Raw genomic sequence first — 23,775 nt, 5'->3', positions numbered from 1 at the left:
CCATTTCTCTATATACTTGTCAAAACTTGTTATTTTTTATTCTTCTGACAATAACCATCTTAGCGGGTTCAAGTGGTATCTCATTGTGGTTTTGATTTGCATTCCCCTGATGATTAATACCATTAAGCATCTTTCCATGTGCTTATCAGACATTTGTATATCTTCTTTGGAGAAGTGTCTATTCAAGTCCCTTGCCCATTGTTAAATTGAGTTGTCTTTTGTTGTTAAGTTGTAGAAGTTCTTTACATATTTTGAATATTGCTGCCATTGTTAGGCGCCATCGAGTCAGTTCTAACTCATAGCAACCCCATGTATGACAGAACAAAACACTGCCTGGTCCTATGCCATCCTCACAATCACTGCTATGCTTGAACCCATAGTTGCAGTCATGGTATCAATCTATCTCGTTGGTCTTCCTCTCTTTTGCTGGCCCTCTACTTTGCCATGCATGATGTCCTTCTTCAGGGACTGGTTCCTCCTGATAACATGTCCAAAGTATGTGAGATGAAATCTTGCCATCCTCGCTTCTGAGGCGCATTCTGGCTGTACTTCTTCCAAGACAGATTTGCCTGTTCTTCTGGCAGTCCACAGTTTATTCAATATTCTTCACCAACACCATTAATTCAAAGGCATCAGTTCTTCTTCGGTCTTCCTTATTCATTGTCCAGCTTTTGCGTGCATATGAGGTGACTGAAAATACTATGGCCTGGGTCAGGTGCACCCTTGTTCTCAAAGTGAGATCTCTGCTTTGTAAAACTTGAAAGAGGTTTTTTTGCAGCAGATTTGATTTCTTGACTTCTATGGGCAGTTGACTATGGATCCTGCTAAAATGAAATTCTTGACAACTTCAATATTCTGGATATTAAACCCTTATTAGAAATAATAATATATTTTTCTCATATTCTGTAAGTCAACTCTTCACTCTCTTAATCAAGTTCTAGATGAACAAAAGCTTTTAATTTTTATGAAGTCCAATTGATTTTTTCTTTTGCTGCTAATGCTTTTGGTGGCATATCTAAGAATCCATTGTCAAAAGCATGGTCTTCAAACTTTACCCTTATGTTTTCTTCAAAGAGCTTTATAGTTTTAGTTCTTATATTTAGGTCATTGATCCATTTTGAGCTTATTTTGTTAATGGTGTAAGATAAGGGTATAATTTCATTCTTTTACATATGGATATCCAGTTGTCCCAGCGCCATCTGTTTTGAGACCATATATTGGTATTCTTGTTAGTGTCTGACAGATTTCAAGATGTTCATTTTTTTTCTTTCTGCTTTTATAATGGATTATCTCACTTGACCTAGCTTCAAGTTCACTAATACTATCTTCTGCCACATTATATCTTCTGTTGAACTCCTCTATAAAATTTTTCATTTCAGTTATTGCACTTTCCAATTTTATAATTTCTACTCATTACATTTTTATACAGTCAGCCCTTTGTATCCACGGGTTCCGCATCTGTGGATTCAACGAACCATGGATCAAAAATATAAATAATTTAGAGATGATTTAAAGTATGTGGGAGGATTTTGTAGGTTATACGCAAATATTATACCACTTTATATAATGGACTTAAGCATCTGCAGATTTTAGTATCCACGAAGGGTCCTGGAACCAATCCCCCGGGGATACCAAAGGACTACTGTAATTTCTCTTAGTCTTTTCAGTGAGACAGCATACTTCTTGTTTCCTTTAGTTTCCCCCACCATGGTTTTCTCCATCTCTTTGAGCATATTTAAGACAGTTGATTTAAAATGTTTATCTAGTAAGTTCAATGTTGTGCTTTCTCAAGGACCATTTCTATTAATTTTTTTTATTCCTGTGAATGGGCCGTGGTTTCTTGTTTCTTTACATTTCCCACAATTTTTTGGTTGAAAAACTGGACATGTTGAATATTATAATCTGGCAACTCTGAAAATCAGATTTATCCCCCACCCCATGGTTTTTTGTTACTGCTGGTGTGGACTGTTGTTGCTTGTGTATTTAGTTACTTTTCTAAACTATTTTGTAGAATCTGTATTCCTTCTCATGTGTGTCCACTGAAGTCTCCCTTCCATTAGCTTAGTGGTCAGTAAGTGATTTAATGAAAATTTCATTAAACATCATGAGCCAAAAACAAAAAACACAGTCTTTGAAGATTGGCTGTGAAAGGACCCTCTTTCAATGAATGCTTAGCCTGTTTATTTTACATCTCAGTTTTTGCCTTTATTTTCTGTTTGTGCAGAGCCTAAGGGTGAGCTAAAAGTTAAAACCTAGGATCTTCCTAGGTCTCTTCTGAGCATGCGTCCAGCCCTGGGCATGTGTGAAGTATTCTAGTTTCCTCATCATACCCTGGAGTTTTTTGAAGCCCTTATTTCCCCATGTATCTCCTTCTTTAGCTTCTTCCAGGCTCTTGGGTCTGTCTACTGCTTGCTCCACCTGTTATCTTTTCTCCCATTTGCCTTTAAGTGCCTTTGACAAATATGGTCCAGGAAGCTGGTTCAGCCATAGGAAATCTCCGAGGTGGATGAAACAAAGGCAAGCCCTTGGACTGTCAAAAGAATGAACAAATCTGTCTCGGAAGAAATACAGCCAGAATGCTCCTTAGAAACAAGGATGGCAAAACTACGACTCACATACTTTGGACATGTTATCAGGAGAGATCAGTCCCTGGAGAAGGACATCACGCTCAGTAAAGGAGACGGCTGCAAAAAAGAGGAACTCTCAACAAGAAGGACTGACACAGTGGCTTCAACAATGGGCTCAAGCATAACAACGATCATGAGGGTGGCATAAGGCTGGGCAGTGTCTTGTTTTGATATACACATGGTTGCTATGAATCAGAACCGACTCGAAACTGACTCAACGGCACCTAACAACAACATATTTAGCAACATATTGTACTTGCAGTTCAAAATATTTTAAAAATATCTGTCGTTAAACACAAGCTTAGAGAATTTGCAAAAACCAAATCAAGGCTACAAGAAATACTAAAGGAAATTGGTCAGAAAATCAATAACATCAGATAATGACATAACACAAGGTCACAGAACAGAACATCCTGATATCAATTCAAATAAGGAAATCACAAAAACAAATTAAGATTAATTTTAAAAAGAAAAAAATTGCTCAAAACAGGGAATCATTGAAGTCATTATGTAAAGATCACAATAATCAAAAAGAGGGACTAAATACAGGAGGCATAGAACTGCCATATGGAGAGGAAAACAAGGCAATAGGACGATACAAGTTGGGTTTTTACTTAGAAAAATAGGGGTAAATATTAAGGTAACCACAAGGAGGTCTAACAATTCCGTAACTCAAAGTAAAAGCCAAAAAAAACATAACGACTCAGCAAACATAAATTCGACTACTATGAAAATGAGGAACACACAATTTACAATGAAAAACATCTCAGCACAAAAAGGTAAGTGGAAAAATGAAATTGTCAACAACACACATAAAAAGGCATCAAAATGACAGCACTAAACACATACTTATCTATAATTATACTGAATGTAAATGGACTAAATGCACCAATAAAGAGACAGACAGTCTCAGACTGGATGAAAAAACACGATCCGTCTATATGCTGCCTGCAAGAGACACACCTTAGACTACCTAGAGACACAAACAAACTAAAACTCAAAGGATGGAAAAAAATATATCAAGCAAACAACAATCAAAAAAGAGCAGGAGTAGCAATATTAATTTCTGACAAAATAGACTTCAAAGTTAAATCCACCACAAAGAATAAAGAAGGACACTACATAATGATTAAAGGGACAATTGATCAGGAAGACATAACCATATTAAATATTTATGCACCCAATGACAGGGCTGCAAGATATATAAAACAAACTTTAACAGAACTGAAAAGTGAGATAGACAGCCCCACAATAATACTAGGAGACTTCAACACACCACTTTCGGAGAAGGATAGGACTTCCAGTAAGAAGCTCAATAGAGACACGGAAGACCTAATTGTTACAATCAACCAACTTGACCTCACAGACCTATACAGAACACTCCACCCAACAGCTGCAAAGTATACTTTTTTTTCTAGTGCACATGGAACATTCTCTAGAATAGATCACATATTAGGTCATAAAACAAACCTTTGCAGAATCCAAAACATCGAAGTATTACAAAGCATCTTCTCAGACCACAGGCCATAAAAGTGGAAATCAATAACAGAAAACTCAGGGAACAGAAATCAAATACTTGGAAACTGAACAATACCCTCCTGAAAAAGACTGGGTTATAGAAGACATTAAGGAGGGAATAAAGAAATTCATAGAATGCAACGAGAATGAAAACACTTCCTATCAAAACCTCTGGGACACAGCAAAAGCAGTGCTCAGAGGCAAATTTATATCGATAAATGCACAGATACGAAAAGAAGAAAGAGCCAAAATCAGAGAACTGTCCCTACAACTTGAACAAACAGAAAGCGAGCAACAAAAGAATCCATCAGGCACCAGAAGAAAACAAATAATAAAAATTAGAGCTGAACTAAATGAATTAGAGAACAGAAAAGCAATTGAAAGAATTAACAAAGCCAAAAGCTGCTTCTTTGAAAAAATTAACAAAATTGACAAACCATTGGCCAGGCTGACTAAAGAAATACAGCAAAGGAAACAAATAACCCGAATAAGAGACGAGATGGCCATATCACAACAGACCCAACTGAAATTAAAAGAATCATATCAGATTATTACAAAAAATTATACTCTAACAAATTTGCAAACCTAGAAGAAATGGATGAATTCCTAGAAAAACACTACCTACCTAAACTAGCACAATCAGAAGTAGAACAACTAAATAGACCCATAACAAAAAAAGAGATTGAAAAGGTAATTAAAAAACTCCCAACCAAAAAAACAGCCCTGGCCTGGACGGCTTCACTGCAGAGTTCTACCAAACTTTCAGAGAAGAGTTAATGCCACTACTACTAAAGGTATTTCAAAGCATAGAAAATGACAGAATACTACCTAACTCATTCTATGAAGCCAACACATTCCTGATACCAAAACCAGTTAAAGACACCACAAAAAAAGAAAATTACAGACCTATATAAAAAAAAAAAAAAAATTTTTTTTATATCCCTCATGAACACAGATGCAAAACTCCTCAACAAAATTCTAGCCAATAGAATTCAACAACATATCAAAAAAATAATCCACCACAACCAAGTGGGATTTATACCAGGTATGCAAGGCTGGTTTAATATTAGAAAAACCATTAATGTAATCCACCATATAAATAAAACAAAAGACAAAAACCACACGATCTTATCAATTGATGCAGAAAAGGCATTTGACAAAGTCCAACACCCATGCATGATAAAAACTCTCAGCAAAATAGGAATTGAAGGAAAATTCCTCAACATAATAAAGGGCATCTATACAAAAAAAATAAAAATTTTTTTTTTTTTATACAAAGCCAACAGCCAACATCATTCTAAATGGAGAGGGCCTGAAAGCATTTCCCTTGAGAACAGGAACCAGACAAGGATGCCCTTTATCACCGCTCTTATTCAGCATTGTGCTAGAGGTCCTAGCCAGAGCAATTAGGCTAGACAAAGAAATAAAGGACATCCGGATTGGCAAGGAAGAAGTAAAATTATCTCTATTTACAGATGACATGATCTTATACACAGAAAACCCTAAGGAATCCTCCAGAAAACTACTGAAACTAATAGAAGAGTTTGGCAGAGTCTCAGATAAACATACAAAAATCACTTGGATTCCTCTACATCAACAAAAAGAACACCAAAGAGGAAATCACCAAATCAATACCATTCGCAGTAGCCCCAAGAAGATAAAATACTTAGGAATAAATCTTACCAAACATATAAAAGACCTATACAAAGAAAACTACAATGTACTAGTGCAAGAAACTAAAAGGGACCTACAAAAGTGGAAAAACATACCTTGCTCATGGATAGGAAGACTTAACAGTAAAAATGTCTCTTTTACCAAAAGCCATCTATACGTACAATGCACTTCCGATCCAAATTCCAATAACATTTTTTAATGTGATGGAGAAACAAATCACCAACTTTATATGGAAGGGAAAGAAGCCCAGGATAAGTTAAGCATTACTGAAAAAGAAGAAGAAAGTGGGAGGCCTCACTCTACCTGATTTTAGAACCTACTATATAGCCACAGTAGTCAAAACAGCCTGGTATTGGTACAACAACAGGCACAAAGACCAATGGAACAGAACTGAGAACCCAGATATAAATCCATCCACATATGAGCAGCTGATATTTGACAAAGGCCCAGTGTCAGTTAATTGGGGAAAAGATAGTCTTTTTAACAAACGGCGCTGGCATAACTGGATATCCATTTGCAAAAAAATGAAACAGGACCCATACCTCACACCATGCACAAAAACTAACTCCAAGTAGATCAAAGACCTAAACATAAAGACTAAAACGATAAAGATCATGGAAGAAAAAATAGGGACAACCTTAGGAGCCCTAATACAAGGCATAAACAGAATACAAAACATTACTAAAAATGACAAAGAGAAACTAGGTAACTGGGAGCTCCTAAAAATCAAACACCTATGCTCATCTAAAGACTTCACCAAAAGAGTAAAAAGACCACCTACAGATTGGGAAAAAATTTTCAGCTATGACATCTCTGACCAGCGCCTGATCTCTAAAATCTGTATGATTCTGTGAAAACTCAACTACAAAAAGACAAACAACCCAATCAGAAAGTGGGCAAAGGATATGAACATGCACTTCACTAAAGAAGATATTCAGGCAGCTAACAGACACATGAGAAAATGCTCCCGATCATTAGCCATTAGAGAAATGCAAATTAAAACTACGATGAGATTCCATCTCACTCCAACAAGGCTAGCATTAATCCAAAAAACATAAAATAATAAATGTTGGAGAGGCTGTGGAGAGATTGGAACTCTTATACACTGCTGGTGGGAATGTAAAATGGTGCAACCACTTTGGAAATCTATCTGGCGTTTTCTTAAAGAGTTAGAAATAGAACTACCATACAACCCAGAAATCCCACTCCTCGGAATATACCCTAGAGAAATAAGAGCCTTTACACGAACAGATATATGCACACCCATGTTTATTGCAGCTCTGTTTACAATAGCAAAAAGCTGGAAGCAATCAAGGTGTCCGTCAATAGATGAATGGTTAAATAAATTATGGTATATTCACACAATGGAATACTACGCATTGATAAAGAACAGTGACGAATCTGTGAAACATTTCATAACATGGAGGAACCTGGAAGGCATTATGCTGAGTGAAATTAGTCAGATGCAAAAGGACAAATACTGTATAATACCACTATTGTAAGTTCTTGAGAAATAGCATAAACTGAGAAGAACACATTCTTTTGTGGTTACGAGAGCGCGGAGGGAGGGAGGTTGGGAGAGGGCTATCTACTGATTAGTTAGTAGATAAGAACTACTTTAGGTGAAGGGAAGGACAATACTCAATACAGGGAAGGTCAGCTCAACTGGACTGGACCAAAAGCAAGAATTTTCCGGGATAAACTGAATGCTTTGAAGGTCAGCGGAGCAAGGGCGGGGGTTTGGGGACTATGGCTTAAGGGGTCTTGCTATCTTTTTGCATTAATTTCCAGTTCAATTCCACTGTGACCAGAGGACATTTTACAAAGGATTATAATTCTTTGACATTTGCTTACATCTATATTATGGTCCAGCATATGGTCAATTTTGGTGTCTCATGTGCACTTGAAAATAATGTATATTTTTAAGTTGTAGAGTTTAATGTTCTAAATATGTCAGGTCAGGTTTATTAATTATGTAGTTTAAAAATTCTACATCATTATGGACTTTTTCACTGATTTTTCAATCAGTTGCAGAGAGAGATTTGTAACAATTTCTGTCATTTATTGTAGATTTGTCTTTTTTTTAGTTTTATTAATTCTTGCTTTAGGTACTTTGAGGATCTATCCTCAAAATCCTAGTAGATTTACCATTTTATTATCTTGAAATAATCCTTTTTACCCCCATTGCTGTTTCTTGTTTTAAAATCTACTGTGTTTGCAGATTCTAAGATGTCTCCCAAGATTCCCACCCCCTTATATAACAGGTACTATATAATCCCCGGGACTATGAACCTGATAGGATATCACTCCCATGATAAGGTTAGGTTAAACTGATGTTAAGAAAGGAAGATTATCCTGAGATAATCACATGAGGTCAAAATGGAATAAGTCAGAGATTTGATGAATGAGAAATGCTAGATACGCAGCTACTGGCTTGAACATGGAGGAAGGCCTATGTGGTAAGGAATGTAACCAGTCTCTAAGAACTAAGAGTGGCTCCCACTGACAACCAGTAGGACTTGGGGAGCTCTAAGAGTGGCTCCCGCTGACAACCAGTAGGAAGTGGGGAGCTCCCTAAGAGTGGCTCCCACTGACAACCAGTAGGAAATGAGGAGCTTGGTTGTAAAAACACAAAGAATTCTGCCAACAAGAGGAATGAGCTTGGAAGCCTCAAGATGAGAACCTAGCCTGGACGACACCTTGATTTCAGCCTTGTGATACCCTGAGCAGAGACCCCAGTCACGCAGTGCCAAACTTACTGCCTACGATACTCTGCTCTAACAAATGGATGTTGTTTTAAGCTGCTAAATTTGTGGTAATTTGCTATGCAGCAATAGAAAATCAATATATCCACTTAATGTGACATTAAGAGAGCTTCGCCCAATTATTTTATTGCTTACATAGTATATTTTTAAAATCCATTTACTTTCAAATCCTCTGTATATTTATATTTAACGTGCCTCTTAGAAGCACCTTAGAGTTGGCTTTTTTTCCCCCTCAGACTGACAGTCTTTATTTAATAAATCAAATTATATTAAATATAATTCCTGATATATTTAGATTTAAATATACCAATTGCACAGTTGTCTTCTATTTGTCTCACCTAGTCTGTATCATTTTCTCTCATTTCTGCCCTTTTAAGGATTAATCACATTTAAAAATATTACTACATTTTATCAGTTTATTGATATTATATTCTTGTGTTATTCTTTTAGTGGTTAACACATATATTAGAAAATCAGTCCTTAACTTACGAGTCCAACATAAACTAGTAGTTTTATCTCTTCTCAGACAAAGCAGGAATGTTACATATTTTATCTCCATTTTCCTCTCTCCCATCTTTTGGGCTATCATTGCCATGTATTTTAATTCTACTTCACAATGTTGTTATTACGAATGATTATTAGACATTTAAATAGTATGTACCAAAACCCATATTATTGTTTTTAAAAAGTCAGTATTTATTTTGATTAACTCCTACATTTATTATTTTTTTTCCAACCACATTTACTAGCTCACATCAATATTTGAAAACAAAATGCACCTCTTTTCCCTTTCTGTATCCTTGGCGCAATTTATTATAGATCTTAATAAACTAGCTAAATATCTATTGGGGGAAAATGAATTTTAAAATTTGAAACAGATCAATAAATACCCAAATATGTCAACCCATTGAAATGATTATTTTTTCCTTTAAGGTTAAGTCACTGATTTCCAACTTATATTGAAATAAATTTCACCTATAAAACAAGGTAATTTATAACTTGATCTCAAGTTTTTTTTGACAGCAGTTGAATTTTTACATAAAAAATTGCAAAGAATTTCAATTAAAGAACAAATAAAACATTCAGACACAAGGTTACACTTTAAAAAATTTAGCGTCTACATCAATAATGATTGCATATCAATTTATGGAGTCCTGTTGGTTCAGTGGTTAAAGCGCTCAGCTGCTTACTGAAAGGTCAGCAGCTTGAACTCACCAGCCGCTCTGCAGGAGAAAGGTATGGCAGTCTGTAAAGATTACAGCCTTGGAAACTCTATGGGGTAGTTCTACTCGCACCTATTGAGTCACTACGAGTCAGAATCCACTCAACAGCAACAGGTTTGGTTTGATTTGGTGGTCCAGAATACTTTTTCCATATGAAATGCTTTTAATCCCTCTTTTGTACAGCATGGGCAGTTTCTAATGGGAATTGGTATACAGTCTGTTCTTGATAAAGAGAACACAAGGCAGATGTTGCCTGATGCCTGGATAATGCTGAATGTGACAAAACCAGCGAGACACGTTAAGGTATTTCTCCTTTTCTTGTACTGTCAGGTCAACCTAAGCAATTTTTTCATTATTTTTAATTCATTTATGCATTTCTATGATTCTACCTAGGATTGCTTTTCTTCTATATGAAGAGCTCCCTTTAGTATTTTTTTAATTAGTGTAGCTCTGCTGGCCAAAAAAAAAAAAATTCTTTCAAATTTTATTTGTCTTCAAATATTTTTTCTTTAATATTTTAAGAATTGCTTCTTTGGGTATGAAATTCTAGATTACCAGTTTTTTTGAGCGAGATATTCCATTATCTTCTAGTTTCAGAATTTGTTAAAAATTTAGCGGCACCTTTTAAGATAAAGTATCTTTATGTCTGGCTGTTTTCAAGAATTTTTCTCTTTGCCCTTTGTTTTCATCATTTTTACTACAATCTGTGTAGGTGTTTTTCTTTGTATTTATTCAGATTTTGGTTTACAGCATTTTTAAATCTGTATCTCAGAAAAAAAATCTTCACCATTATCATTTTAATAATTTCTTCTGCTTTATTTTCTCTCTCCTTTCCATCTGTGCTTCCAGTTACACATATGTCCAAACATCTTCAGCATGTCATATATCTTATTCTTTTTTCCCTGTGCTTCAATCCAGATATTTTTTTTTACTATCTTCCAGTTTGCTAATCCTCTCTTCAGCTACAGCTAATATCCTGGTAAGCCAATCTATTTAGTTCTTAATTTCAGGCATCATGCCTTTCAATTCTGTAATTTCCGTTGACCCTCTTGATTCATTTTTATACATTCTATACTGAAATTCTCCCCATTTCCATCTATTTTCCTGAATATATTAATGTCAGTGTCTAATATCAGCAATATCTAGATCATTTATGAATGAATCTGCGGTTCATATTTACACTTGGTTTTAGCTCATATGAGCTTGCCTCTTGATGTAGTAAGTTTTCATTAAATATAGGACACAGCAAAATGAAAATTGAAGAGGTAACTTATGGATAGGATTGATACTATATTACTTCAGAGAAAATTGAATTTTGCTTTTGGCAGGTAATTGAAAGAGAGACATATCACCTTATTCCAGTTCAAGGTGTAAAACTTATTGTAGACTAGTCTTCTAGGATCTACACCTTCACGCATCCCATGGCCCCTGAACTTCAGTTTTTATATTAGCACCATGGAACGACTGAAAGCTTCACACAGCTTCCCAGTCTCCCAGTCTCCTAATGACCACTTTCTGCTCAACTTCTCATCCTCTTAATTAAAACTCAAGGAGAAAAGCTGGGCTAAGTGTTCAAGTCACCTTCTTGCATTTTCCTTTTCTCAAGGATCTCTCCAGAACCTTACTGAACTGGCAAGAACTTCAAGAAAAATGGTGAATTAGAGTGATGAGAGTGGACATCCTTGCCTGGCCTGATCTTAGGGGGAAAGCATTCAGTGTTTATGTTAGCTGTAGGTTTTTTTTTTTTTTTCTTTATCAAGTTGAGGAAATTCCCCTTTAGTTCCAATTTTCTGAGAGCTTTTCATTTATTTATTTTATCGTGAAAGGGTATTAAATTTTGTCAAATGATTTTTCTACATCAATTGATATGATCATATGATTTTTCTTCTTTAGTTTGTTAATATGATAAGTTACATAGATTGATTTTCAAATATTTAATCAGTCTTGCATCCTTCAAGTAAATCACATTAGTTATGGATATCATTCTTTTTATATATTGCTGAATTTTATTTGCTAATACTTTGTTAAGGATTTTTGTATCTGTGGTCATTAGGGTTGCTGGCCTGTTGTTTTCTTTTCCCTTTTTTTTTTTTTTTTTTGGTACTTTGCCAGGTTTTGGAAATAGGGTAATGTTAGCTCATAAAATCATATGGGAAGTGTTCTTTCCTCTTATATTTTCTGGAAGAGATTATGCAGAATTAGCGTTAATTCTTCTTTAAATATTTGCTAGAATTCTTCAGTGAAACCACCTGAACCTAAAGATTTCTTTTTTGGCAGTTTTTAAATTATGAATTAGATTTCCTTAAGAGTTGTAAGGCTATTCAGTATATCTATATCACCTTGGGTGAGCTGTGGTTGTTTGCGTTTTTTGAGGAATTGGTCCATTTTGTCTAAGTTGTCAAATATATGTGTGTAGAGTTGTTTTATTCATGTGTTGTGCTCTTGATGTCTTCAAGGTCTGTTATGCTATCAGGATTGTGGTGTTTAGTTTCTAAGTGTTTGTAAATTTTTCTGTTATGTTTTTGATTCCATTGCAGTCAGAGAATATACTCTGTATGATTTGAATTCATTTATAGTTGTTGAGATTTATTTTATGGCCCAGGATATGGTCTATCTTAGTATATTTTCTGTGGGCACTTGAAAAGAAAGTTTATATTATTATTGTTGGGTGTAATGTTCTATAAATATCAGTTAAACCCTATTGGCTGATGGTGTTGTGAGTTTTTTATAGTGCTGCTGATTTTCTGTCTACTTGTTCCACCACCTGGTGAAGGTGGAGTGTTGAAGTCTTCAAAGGTAATTGTGAATTTGTCTACCTCTCTTTTCAGTTCTATCAGTTTTATTGCTTTACTTGTTTTGTAGCTCTGTGGTTTGTGTATACACATTTAGGATTGTTATTTCTTCTTGGTAAGCTGATTCTTTTAATATTATGTAATGCCCTTCTCTGTCTCTGGTCGTTTTATTTGCTCTGAAGTCAACTTTATTTGATATTAATAAGCCATTCCTACTTCCTTTTGATTAATGTTTATATCTTTTTCCGTATTTTTACTATCAATACCTATACAGTTATATTTAAAGTGGGTTTATTGCAAACAGCACAAAATTGGGTCATGTTTTTAAATCCACTCTGCCAATTGGTGTATTTTAATTGGTGTATTTACACCATTTACATTTAATGTAATTACTGATACAGTACAGCTGAAGTCTGCCATTTAATTTTTTCTTTTCCAGCTTTTTTTTTTCCTGTTTTTTGATTTCTATTTTTTTTTTTCTGCCTTCCTGTGGATTAGCTGAATTTTTTTATAATTCCGTTTTGATGTATAGCTTTTATAGTGGTTGCTTTAGGTATTACATTATATGTATATAACTTATCACAGTATACTGGCATCACTTTACCAATTCAAGTGAAGTACAGAAACCTTACCTCCCTTTACATCTATTTATCCTCCCCTATTTATTATTGTGGAAACCCTGGTGGCATAGTGGTTAAGTGCTATGGCTGCTAACCAAGAGGTCGGCAGTTCAGATCTGCCAGGCGCTCCTTGGAAACTCTATGGGGCAGTTCTACTCTGTCCTATAGGGTCGCTATGAGTCGGAATTGACTCGACGGCAGTGGGTTTGGTTTGGTTGGTTTTATTTATTATTGTCTTAAATATTTCCTCTACAAACATTTAGAACCACAGCAGACTATGTTATTGTAATCTTTGCTTTAACCATCAAGCATAATTTAGAAAACTCAAGAGAAGAAGGAAAGCCTATTGTATTTACTTATATTTTTTTGTTTCCTGTGTTCTGTCTTCCTTACTGATATTCCAAGTTTCCTCCTTTTATAATTTTCTTTCTGTTTAGAGAGCTTCCTTTAGTCATTCTTTTAGAATAAGTTTTCTGCTGACAAATTCTCTTAGTTTCTTCAATTTGATTTCCCCTTCATTACTCAAGGATACCTTCACTGGGTATAGGATTCTGATTTGACAGTTTTTTTCTTCCAGCAACTGAAAAATATTCAGGTGTCCTTCTCCCTTCCATGGTTTCTGATGAGAAATCTACTGTCATTCGTATTGGTTTTGCCCTAGAGGTAAGATGTGGTTTCTCTATCATTGCTTTCAAGATTTTTTCTTTGTGTTTAGATTTCAGAAGTTTGACTACAATGTGTCTTGGTGTGGATTTCCTTGGGTTTATCTTATGTGGATCTGCTCAACTTCTGGAATATGTAGATTCATGTCTTTTGCCAAATTTGCAAAGTTTTCAGCCATTATTTTCTGACAAATTTTTCAGCCCCGCCCTCTTTCTCCTTTCCTTCCCCACTTCTATTGACACCCAAGTGGTGAAGCTCCTCATTACTCCTCACTACTGGAACGATGGGGAGTAGGAATTCTAGCTCTGCACGTGGTCTCCACTGACACCACAGGGGAGGGGCTACATTTCCACCCAGTGGAGATGAAAGTCCCAGATTCCTACCCAGCCTTTTTTGATATCACAGTACAGTGAAGCAGGGCACCTCATTACAATCTGAGGAGGGTAAAAGTATAGTCTAAGCATTCAGCCTTTGCTGGCATGGGTGGGGGTGGGGCCACAGTTTGTTTTTTTTTTCTGTGGTGCTTGACTGGACTAAAGTGATTATAGTCTAAAAGTTTCCTGTTTTGCTGAACAGCCCCGTTTCCTTGCTTAGAGAGTGTTGGCTTTTTTTTTTTTTTTTTTTTGGTCTGTGCCCATTGACAGTTCTGGGTTGCCAGCTTCTTCATCTCCATTTCTGATATATGTAAGGTTAAAAAACAAAACAAAACAACAGGGAACTCACCTCCATGTTATTCCTTGATTCCGAGGGTACTAGCTGACTTCTCTCTACTATTCAGTCATCTTATGCGTGTTTTATATATAATGTCAAGGGTTTCTAGTACTTAAGAACAGGAAAGGTAAAGAAAAGTATATCTCCATTTTTCTGGAAGCAGGACTCCTTATTATCTTTTTAATTTCATCTCTGCTATAGTTATGTCTTTTTATTTTTCATATTAGATCATAAAGTGGGTTGCTAAACAAAGTAGTGACATTTCTGGCATTATAAGTTTTGAACAATACTTTAAATAATCACCTGTCAGAGATATGGAGCCCTGGCAGCGTGGTGGTTAAGAGTTTGGCTGCTAACCAAAAGGTTTGTAGTTTAAATCCACCAGCTGCTCCTTAGAAACCCTGTGGGGCAGTTTTACTCTGTCCTATAGGGTTGCTATGAGTAAGAACTGACTCCATGGCAATGGGTTTGATTTTTTCAAGTCAGAGATATAGACCAGTGATTCCTAGATTTGGCAGGAGACAAGAGATACTGATAACGGCCTTCTACAGCTAACAGTCTATGATTTCTACATAAAGTTTTCCCTGACTAATCTCTCATGATTTTCCCTTTTGATTTTTTCCTGCTCTTAAAATCTATCCTGAAATATTTTTGTTAAAATTCTATGTTTCTGGTGCTTTGACTTTATTTTTTTCCTTAATTTTATAATCTTTTGATGGAAGCTGTATCTTACATATTTACTTTTTCTTAAACTTTTAGACTGCACAGAGCACAATTATGGGACAAGCATTGAAACTCAAATGTCTTTTTGTTGATGAATTGATAACCTAATAAATCACATCCCACTTACCCAGTAATAATAATTTCTGGATATGTTTGTGTTCCTAGGTTCCAAGCTCCTCCACTGATTGGCCACTCCTAAAGAGAGTAACCAGAAAGAATATATAAGTTTTGCCTTTTAATTGAATGACTTAGAAATATAGTAAAAAAATATTTAAAAATAATAAAAGACTGCCTGAAACAGCTGTAAAATAATCAAAGGCAAGTTGTGCTGTCTTTTAGTTATTTAACTGAACAAACACCATTCCCTTCAAAAATATGTTTTTTAGCCAATATTATCATCCACATACATGAATAAAATTATTTAATTTCACAAACACAGTGTTGTTACATGTGCTACATATCTGTACACTGTCAAACCCTGGTGGTGTCATTTCACATAGAATATAATGTAAACAGTGCCCCATGGAGTTGTCCATCTCAACAGCCCTGTGCAAAAAAATAGAATTCATAATAGGTGGTCTGTTACAGTGGCAAGTATTTCAATCTTATACTTAAATTTAACAAAATAAAACTCTAGAATGTTATTTGACAAATTGCTTTTGATAATTATGTCTTGTTAGCCATTGGCTGATTAATAACTGATTAACTAGAAAGAATTGACTCTTCTGAATTTCTTACAAAAGAATTAAAATAGTCAAAGGTTACATCTTGTGTTTCAAGTGTAAGTGTATACATACTATATAAATTTATGTGTATGTATTAACAAAAAAAAACTGCAAACTCATTGCCATTGAGTAGATTCTAACTCATAGTGACCTTACAGAACAAAGTAGAGCTGCCTCATAGGGTTTCCCAGGAGCAGCTGGTGGGTTCGAACTGCTGACCTTTCTGTTAGCAGACAAGCTCTTAACCACTCTACTGCCAGGGCTCCATGTGTATGTATACATATATCTTAGTAGATAATTATATACTTCCCCCAAACCCCACTGTTGTCAAATCTATTCTGACTCACAGTGACCTTATATGACAGAGTTAAACTGCCCCCATAGAGTTTCCAAGGCTGTAAATTTTTATGGAAGCAGAGTGCTACATCTCTCTGCTGCAGAACATGGTTGGTGCATTCAAACTGCTAATCTTTTGGTTAGCAGCCAAGCGCTTTAACCACTGCACCACCAGGACTTCATCAATTGTATACTTAATGTGTAAGGAATTTATATTATTTTAGGCTTACAGCTATGTAGCATTTAGGAAATTTGAATTTCAGGAGTTTTATCTTTTTAAAGATGCCAGTGTATGACTTTAAAAGAATTAACTCAAGTCCTCCTCTATGGAAATTAAGAAAACAAAATAACAGGAAAAAGTATGATACAAACATAAATACAGGAAGTTATTTATAATTGTTACTTTTACCTTATTACTGTACCCTTGTTTTTTATGCTTGACTCCTATAGAATAGAGAACTAGAATCAAATCCGGAGGGCAATCAGCAAAGTATGCAGTACACGTAACTGGTGACTCATGAATGTCCATGGGATATGGATTTTCAAAGATTGGAAAACTAATAGACAAAGACAAGGTATTAATGTCATAAATATTTTTTTATAAAGTAAACCCAAAAAAGTTTTAAAATATTAATTTCACATAATTGTTTTTTTAAGTAGCATCAAACAAGAATTAGATGAGCAAGGATGCTCTTTTTCAACAGTTATCTATAAGGCATCACATGAATACTGGCAGAATAATACTTGAACAAATTCATTTTCTTCCACATAATTCCAACATTCCATAGTAACACAGCTTTGTTAATATGATACAATGAATTCTATTAAACTGAAAATAATATACAAGTTGACTTATCAATTTACTAAACATGCTATCAACTAGGTACTTTGTATAAGATATGTATTTATATAATATGTATAAATAAAGTATTTTAGTAAATTTTGACATTGTGTTTTGCAGGAATGATTGAAAGATTGTGTGTGTGCATGACTGTGTATGTTTTAAAGATCATCTGTTATATAAACCAGAGAACATTTGGAATGCAGATTTATGGATGCAATAGATTACATATCCTCAAACCTATTATTATTTTAAAAAAAGGATATCAGTACAAATTAAGAATTCCAGTAGCCATAATATATTGAGGACTTTTTTATGTACCAGGCACTGTTCTTGTCTTTTTTAGTGCATTATTGCATTTAATCGGCAAATAAAGCCTGCCAAAAGTCTTTAATTTGACCTCCAGAAGCTCCCATTATGGATTAGGTAACTTTTATCTCTAGAGATATGATCTTTCATTGTTTCCACTGGTCCCTTCCTCTTTTACCCTCCAAGACTCTCACACTTGGTTGGAAGTATTCTTTCTTTCTCAAGCATCCCTTTCTGTAACCAACACTCTAACTTTTTATCTGTCCATTTCTTCCTTTACTCACATTTATACTGTAACAGTCTATCCTGAATGACTCTCTAATAAAGTCTATGGATAGGAATTCCACTGTAACCACTAATATGCATACAAAAGTCCTACCATATATGCAGGTAATAACCTTTGTTTTCCCCACCAGCATATTCAAATACATCCTAGCACTAATATAACATGTGCACTGACATGACGGATTTTTATTAAGACAATAATATATTGAACTAAAATATAGTTATAACATAAAACATATATATACATATACAACAAAATTTATGCTCTATAGAACTTATGTGTCTGTTTATCCCAGGATCCTCACATTCTATATCACAACAACACCATAAAGTATTTCCCCAAGAATATGTTTATACTTATAAATACAATTATAAACATCAAGCTCCTCTTCCATTTAATGCTATTTTAACACAATATAATAATTTTTATGTTCTAAAAGTACATAAAGATAGAATTCTATTTATATTGCTCTTTCTCATGTCTGACTACTGTAGTTATTCAGTCTACAGTATATGTTGGTTTTATTCAATTTGAACTGTTGCAACATTGCAACATCATCTAACAAGGCAACTTCAAGTTGTTAATTGAATAAAATAGTCCCATATAGTCTTAGCAGGTTTTATTTCTATTCCTTTGAAACAGGCATACTATATGTATTTATTTCATACTCTTTGCCATTAAGAACATTAGACTTTCAAAATATAGATTTCTTATTTCTGTATATTTCAAAGAATGTTTCTGGTAGCCACAATTGCTTCTTAGAAAGTTAGATGCCTAAGTAATGTCTCCATAAATAACATTATCTTGCTAACAGGAATATTTAGTACAAACAACAGAAGACTTGTGAGATGGGGGCTGGAGATGAACGCTGTTGCCAAAATTTGAAATAGCACAAAGAGAAAAAAACATGTTTTGGCACTCAAAACATAAAACAAAGTTAGCTTTGAAACTCATAGGAAAGAAGAATGGGTTAACCTGGAAAAGTTTCATAGAAAAGTTAAATTTAAAGCAGGGTTTTGAATTAGAACAGGGAAATAAAATGGAAATAATAAAAGTAAGAGTGAGAGAATTAGAAAAAAGAGATTTTCATGGTGCTTAAAATGAAACGGCTGGAACACTTCTTAGAATTCTGGGTACTGATTGAATTTTACCCTCACCTCAACCCTAAACCCTGCCCCACATTAAGTTTGGCTCTAGAACCAGAAAGTCTCCGAATATTTGTAAATACTCCCTATGTTAACTCTGGGCAAGACATCGTTTTAAGCTCCTCACATGCACTAACTCATTTAATCTTCACATACCCTTATGAAGCAGGTACATATTCACATGTCCACTTTATAGATAGTTAACTTAAGCAAGAGAGGTTAGGTAACTTGACCAGTAAGTAACTGAGCTAGAATTGAAAACAGGTAGTCTGACTTTAGAGGCCAAACTTTTACATTATACTTTATTACACTGTATACATTATAAAAAATAATGTATACATTATAAAAGTCCTGTCTAAATGATAACGACTGCCTAGACTGCCAAAGAAGTTTGTCATGGCAAAAAATCACTTTCTCAGATCTAGAGCAGCCCTAACTACCATTGACAGCCACCTTCCTTTGACTGGAAGAAAGTCAGTATTATTCTATGATATATCTATTCCTACTCTATATGATCACCTTGCTTCTGATGTAATTCCGGGGGGGTGGGGAGTGGGGCTGATAAAAATAATCTCCCCAAATTATCAGAAACTTCATTAGGAACTTAATTCAATTTCCAGAGTATGGGGGGTGGGTGTGTGTGTGTGTGTGTGTGTGTGTGTGTGTGTGTGTGTGTGTACACGTACATAGGGGTTTCTTCCCCCCAATCTGAAAACACTGCATATGGTATTAAAGGTAATAATAATAATAGTAGTAGTAGTACATGCAAAGACAGATGGAAAGAAGCTGATTGCATTTAGCAAATGGCAAGTGGCAAGTAGGTTAAACCAGACGGATCATAGATTCATATTTCACAACAGAAATTATTCACATTCCTGAAAGAAAAGAGTTAGAAGCAAAATAAACAGATCACCCTGAAGACCAGACCTGCAACGTGGGATACGATAAATGCAAAAGGAACAGTGACAGGCTCCTGACATGGTGAACAATACCTTTAATAGGTTTGTGGAAAACTATTTTAGTATATTGGCAAGGAGTAGGGGAAAAGATGTTAAAAAGGGAAAAGTAACTAAAATTTTGCTATAGGAATTCAGAGGTAAAAGTGTAAATTGGTTGCTGCAGATATGAAAATGAAGATATGAATCTAAGAAAAGCAAAATTTTTCTGTCCTAATGTTTTCCTTCATGTAGAGGATTAAAGGGGCGGGGGGAAGAAAGAAATTGAATAGGATTCCAAAGCTGCAACTTGTTTAATATCAATCATGGCTGAAACAAGACTATGTGGAGGGAAAAAGAATATATTCAGTATCGGATGTGTTAAATTTCACATAACAGACAATGAAATGGGAATGTCACGGAGATTTGGAAACATAGTACAGAACAAAGTGAAATGTTAGACAAAGACTGGCAAGCAAAATGTCAATTCACATACTTCTATAGGGTAATAAAACATAAGTACAAATGTGTAAAGTGAGTATAAAAGGTAAAGTACAGTGGGCCTTGGAGGATGTTAGATAAAAAGACAAAGCATGAAGAACTAACAAATAAGACAAAGAACAGTTTAGTACCGATGAGAGCAGAAGAATGTATTTGAATGAAACCAATATTAGAAATTCTTAAAGGAAGAGGCATAACACCTCATATGTAAATAAAATTTAATCAAGTTTAATTTTAATAAAAGTAGTTAGGCAGGATCAAGAGGCAATTGTTAGAACAGAACAAGGGGATACTGATTGGTTTAAAGCAGGAAAGGTGTGCGTCAGGGTTGTATCTTTTCACCATACCTATTCAATCTGTATGCTGAACAAAGAATCTAAGAAGCTGGGCTATATGAAGAAGAACAGGGCATGAGGATTGGAGGAAGACTCATTAACAACCTGCATTACACAGATGGCACAATCGTGCTTGCTGAAAGTGAAGAGGACTTGAAGCATTTACTGACGAAGATCGAAGATCACAGCCTTCAGTATGGATTACACCTCAACACAAAGAAAACAAAAATCCTCTCAACTAGACCAATAAGCAACATCATCATAAATGGAGAAAAGACTGACATTGTCAAGAATTTCATTTTACTTGAATTCACAACCAACACCCATGGAAGCAGCAGGCAAGAAATCAAATGATGCATTGCACTGGGGAAATCTGCTGCAAAAGACCTCTTCAAAGTGTTAAAAAATGAAGAAGTCACCTTGAAGACTAAGATGCATCTGACCCAAGCCATGGTCTTTTCAATCACCTCATATGCATACGAAAGCTGGACAATGAACAGAAGACCAAAAAAGAATTGACACCTTTGAATTGTGGTATCGGCAAAGAATATTGAATATACCATGGACTGCCAGAAGAATGAACAAATCTGTCTTGGAAGAAGTACAACCAGAATGCTCTTTAGAAGAAAGAATGGTGAGACTACTTCTGACAATCCTCTGGACATGTTATCAGGAGGGGTCAGTCCCTGGAGAAGAACATCCTGTTTGGTAAAGCAGATCCCAAGCCCACCGCCATCAAGTCGATTCCAACTCATAGCAACCCTACAGGACAGAACTGCCCCACAGGATTTCTAAGAAGCACCTGGTGGATTTGAATGCCAACCTTTTGGTTAGCAGCCTTCGCACTTAACCACTACACCATCAGGGTTTCCAAGGTAAACACAGTAAAGCAGAGGATAAACTCAGAGGGCAAAGAAGACGGTCAATGAAAAAGAGCAAGGCCCTCAAAGAGATGGACTGACACAGTGGCTACAACAATGGGTTCAAGCATAACAACGATCCTGAGGATGGCGCAGGACTGGGCAGTGTTTTGTTCTGTTGTACATAGGGTTGTTATGAGTTGAAATCAACTTGACGGCACCTGTCTTAGTTACCTAGTGCTGCTATAATAGAAATACCACAACTGGATGGCTTTAACAAAGAGAAATTTATTCTCTCACAGTTTAGGAGGCTAGAAGTCCAAATTCAGGGTGCCAGCTCCAAGAGAAGCCTTTCTCTCTCTGTTGGTTCTGGAGGAAGGTCCTTGTCATCAATCTTCCCCTAGTCTAGGAGCTTTTTAGCACAGAGATCTCAGGTCCAAAGGATGTGTGCTCCTGGCTCTTCTTGCTTGGTGGTAATGAGGTTCCCCTGTCTCCCTGCTCTTTTTTTATATCTCAAAAGAGATTGACTTAAAACACAATCTCATCTTGTAGATTCAGTCCTGCCTCATTAACATAACTGCCTCTAACAACACGGCCCAAATCCTACACCCCCTTCAAACTACTGTAATATTATATGTTTCAAATTAGCATAAAGGAGAATTTTGGCTCTTACCTTTACAAATTAGATGGGAAGTAAAATTCAGACTGTATTCCATTAGGCAAAAATTTATTGAGAACCTACTCTGTTTTGAGACACAGCCCCTCCTTCATGGGGCCTATATACAATCTAGTAGAAAATCTTTAAAACAACACGTGAAATTGCACCAGTGTCAAAAGTTATGAAGGAAGGAAATGTAGGGGCTATGAGCGCCAACAATAGGATGCCAAACCCACTGCCATCTAGTCAGTTCCAATTCATAGTGACCCTTTATGACACAGTGAAACTGTCCCACAGGGTTTCCAAGGTAAATCCTTATGGGAACAGACTGCCACATCTTTCTCCTGCAGTAATAAGATATCTGGCCAAATTATATAGTAATGAAAGGTTTTTGCTAAGAGAAGTGATACCTGAGTTGAGATTCTGACAGATAAAATATTAAAATAAGGAGAAAAAGGAAGTAAGTTTATTCCATCTCAAGGAGAGAGAAAGGATGAGAGAAAATTAGTTTCATGCCAATCATCATTTATAAGGAAAATGTGTAGTAGGAAGACAGAGTCCATCATTTTCAAACCTACTTTCACTGTAAATGTAAAGGAGTGAAGGGGACCTCTGTAACAGCAATATTTCTTATTTCAATTGCCACAACACAGTGGAAAGAAAAAGAAAATAAAGGATGGTCCCCATCTTCTCTGCCCCTGAGATCCTGCTCTTCTGTCATGTCTGTAGTAGTAGACCAACAATATTTTTATCAAGTGTAATTTTCCTTAGTCAATAAACTAGCAGACAGCCAGACATTACATTGTACAATTTCCATAACAATTGTTTTCGCTTAAGGAGACAGCAGAAATGTGATCCATTTTATGTGTCTTGAGGCTTCGAATGCTTGTCTCAAAACATTAGGGGTTACCTTCATGTTCTCCTTCAATTTTCTCAGTGCTGCCCAAATTATGCTGGTTTAGTTTTAATTATTGAACCAAATTACATTTCTGTAATTCCAGCAAAATAATCTTCACATAAAGAATCTTAACCATCTAAAGAATATTAATGTCAGTTGCCTAAAATGTCTTCCTGTATTTTAATTGTAATTAATAGAGTTTAAAAATAGTTAACATTAATCTACATATGCATAACTTACTTGCTTTGTGTCAGATCAACTACAATGAGATCTTTTTCCAGAAGTACTACGACAGCATAGGGTTCTTGAAATTCTAAAAAATAAGAAAAAAAAAAAAAACTGAAGATTTTTCATATATTTTATAAAACCACAAAATTACAGTTCCTTTAACTCCTGAACAAATATTATTTCCTTCCTTCCTTTCCTTTCCTTCCTTCTTTCTTTCTTTTTTTCTCTCTGTATGGGTCAGGCACTATTTTAACAACAAAGGATACAGAGGAGAGTAAAACTGACAAGGTCTTTCCACTCATGAGGAGTTAGCATTCTAGAAATTTATACCAACCATGAACAACTGAACAAGATCAATTCAGAAAGTAATATGAGCTATGAAAATAATGAAAAGGGTAATTA

General features: G+C 35.3%; 1 protein-coding gene across 4 annotated transcripts in view; it reads right to left on the bottom strand.

The window, feature by feature from the left end:
- Window positions 1–23,775, bottom strand: part of STXBP5L (syntaxin binding protein 5L) — a 379,510-nt gene that overhangs the window by 142,064 nt on the left and 213,671 nt on the right. For all 4 annotated transcript variants that reach the window (XM_049877576.1, XM_049877583.1, XM_049877594.1 and 1 more), the window contains 3 exons: window positions 23,386–23,458; window positions 16,787–16,934; window positions 15,444–15,511 (listed from right to left, as the gene is read on the bottom strand). In XM_049877576.1, coding sequence (XP_049733533.1) covers window positions 15,444–15,511; window positions 16,787–16,934; window positions 23,386–23,458 — 289 coding nt within the window. The remainder of the gene's footprint in view (window positions 1–15,443; window positions 15,512–16,786; window positions 16,935–23,385; window positions 23,459–23,775) is intronic.

The sequence above is a fragment of the Elephas maximus genome, chromosome 1 (assembly GCF_024166365.1).
Source record: "Elephas maximus indicus isolate mEleMax1 chromosome 1, mEleMax1 primary haplotype, whole genome shotgun sequence".
Lineage (NCBI taxonomy): Eukaryota > Metazoa > Chordata > Mammalia > Proboscidea > Elephantidae > Elephas > Elephas maximus.
Note: the sequence above shows the minus strand (reverse complement) of the source record. Positions and strands in the feature narration are given on the sequence as shown.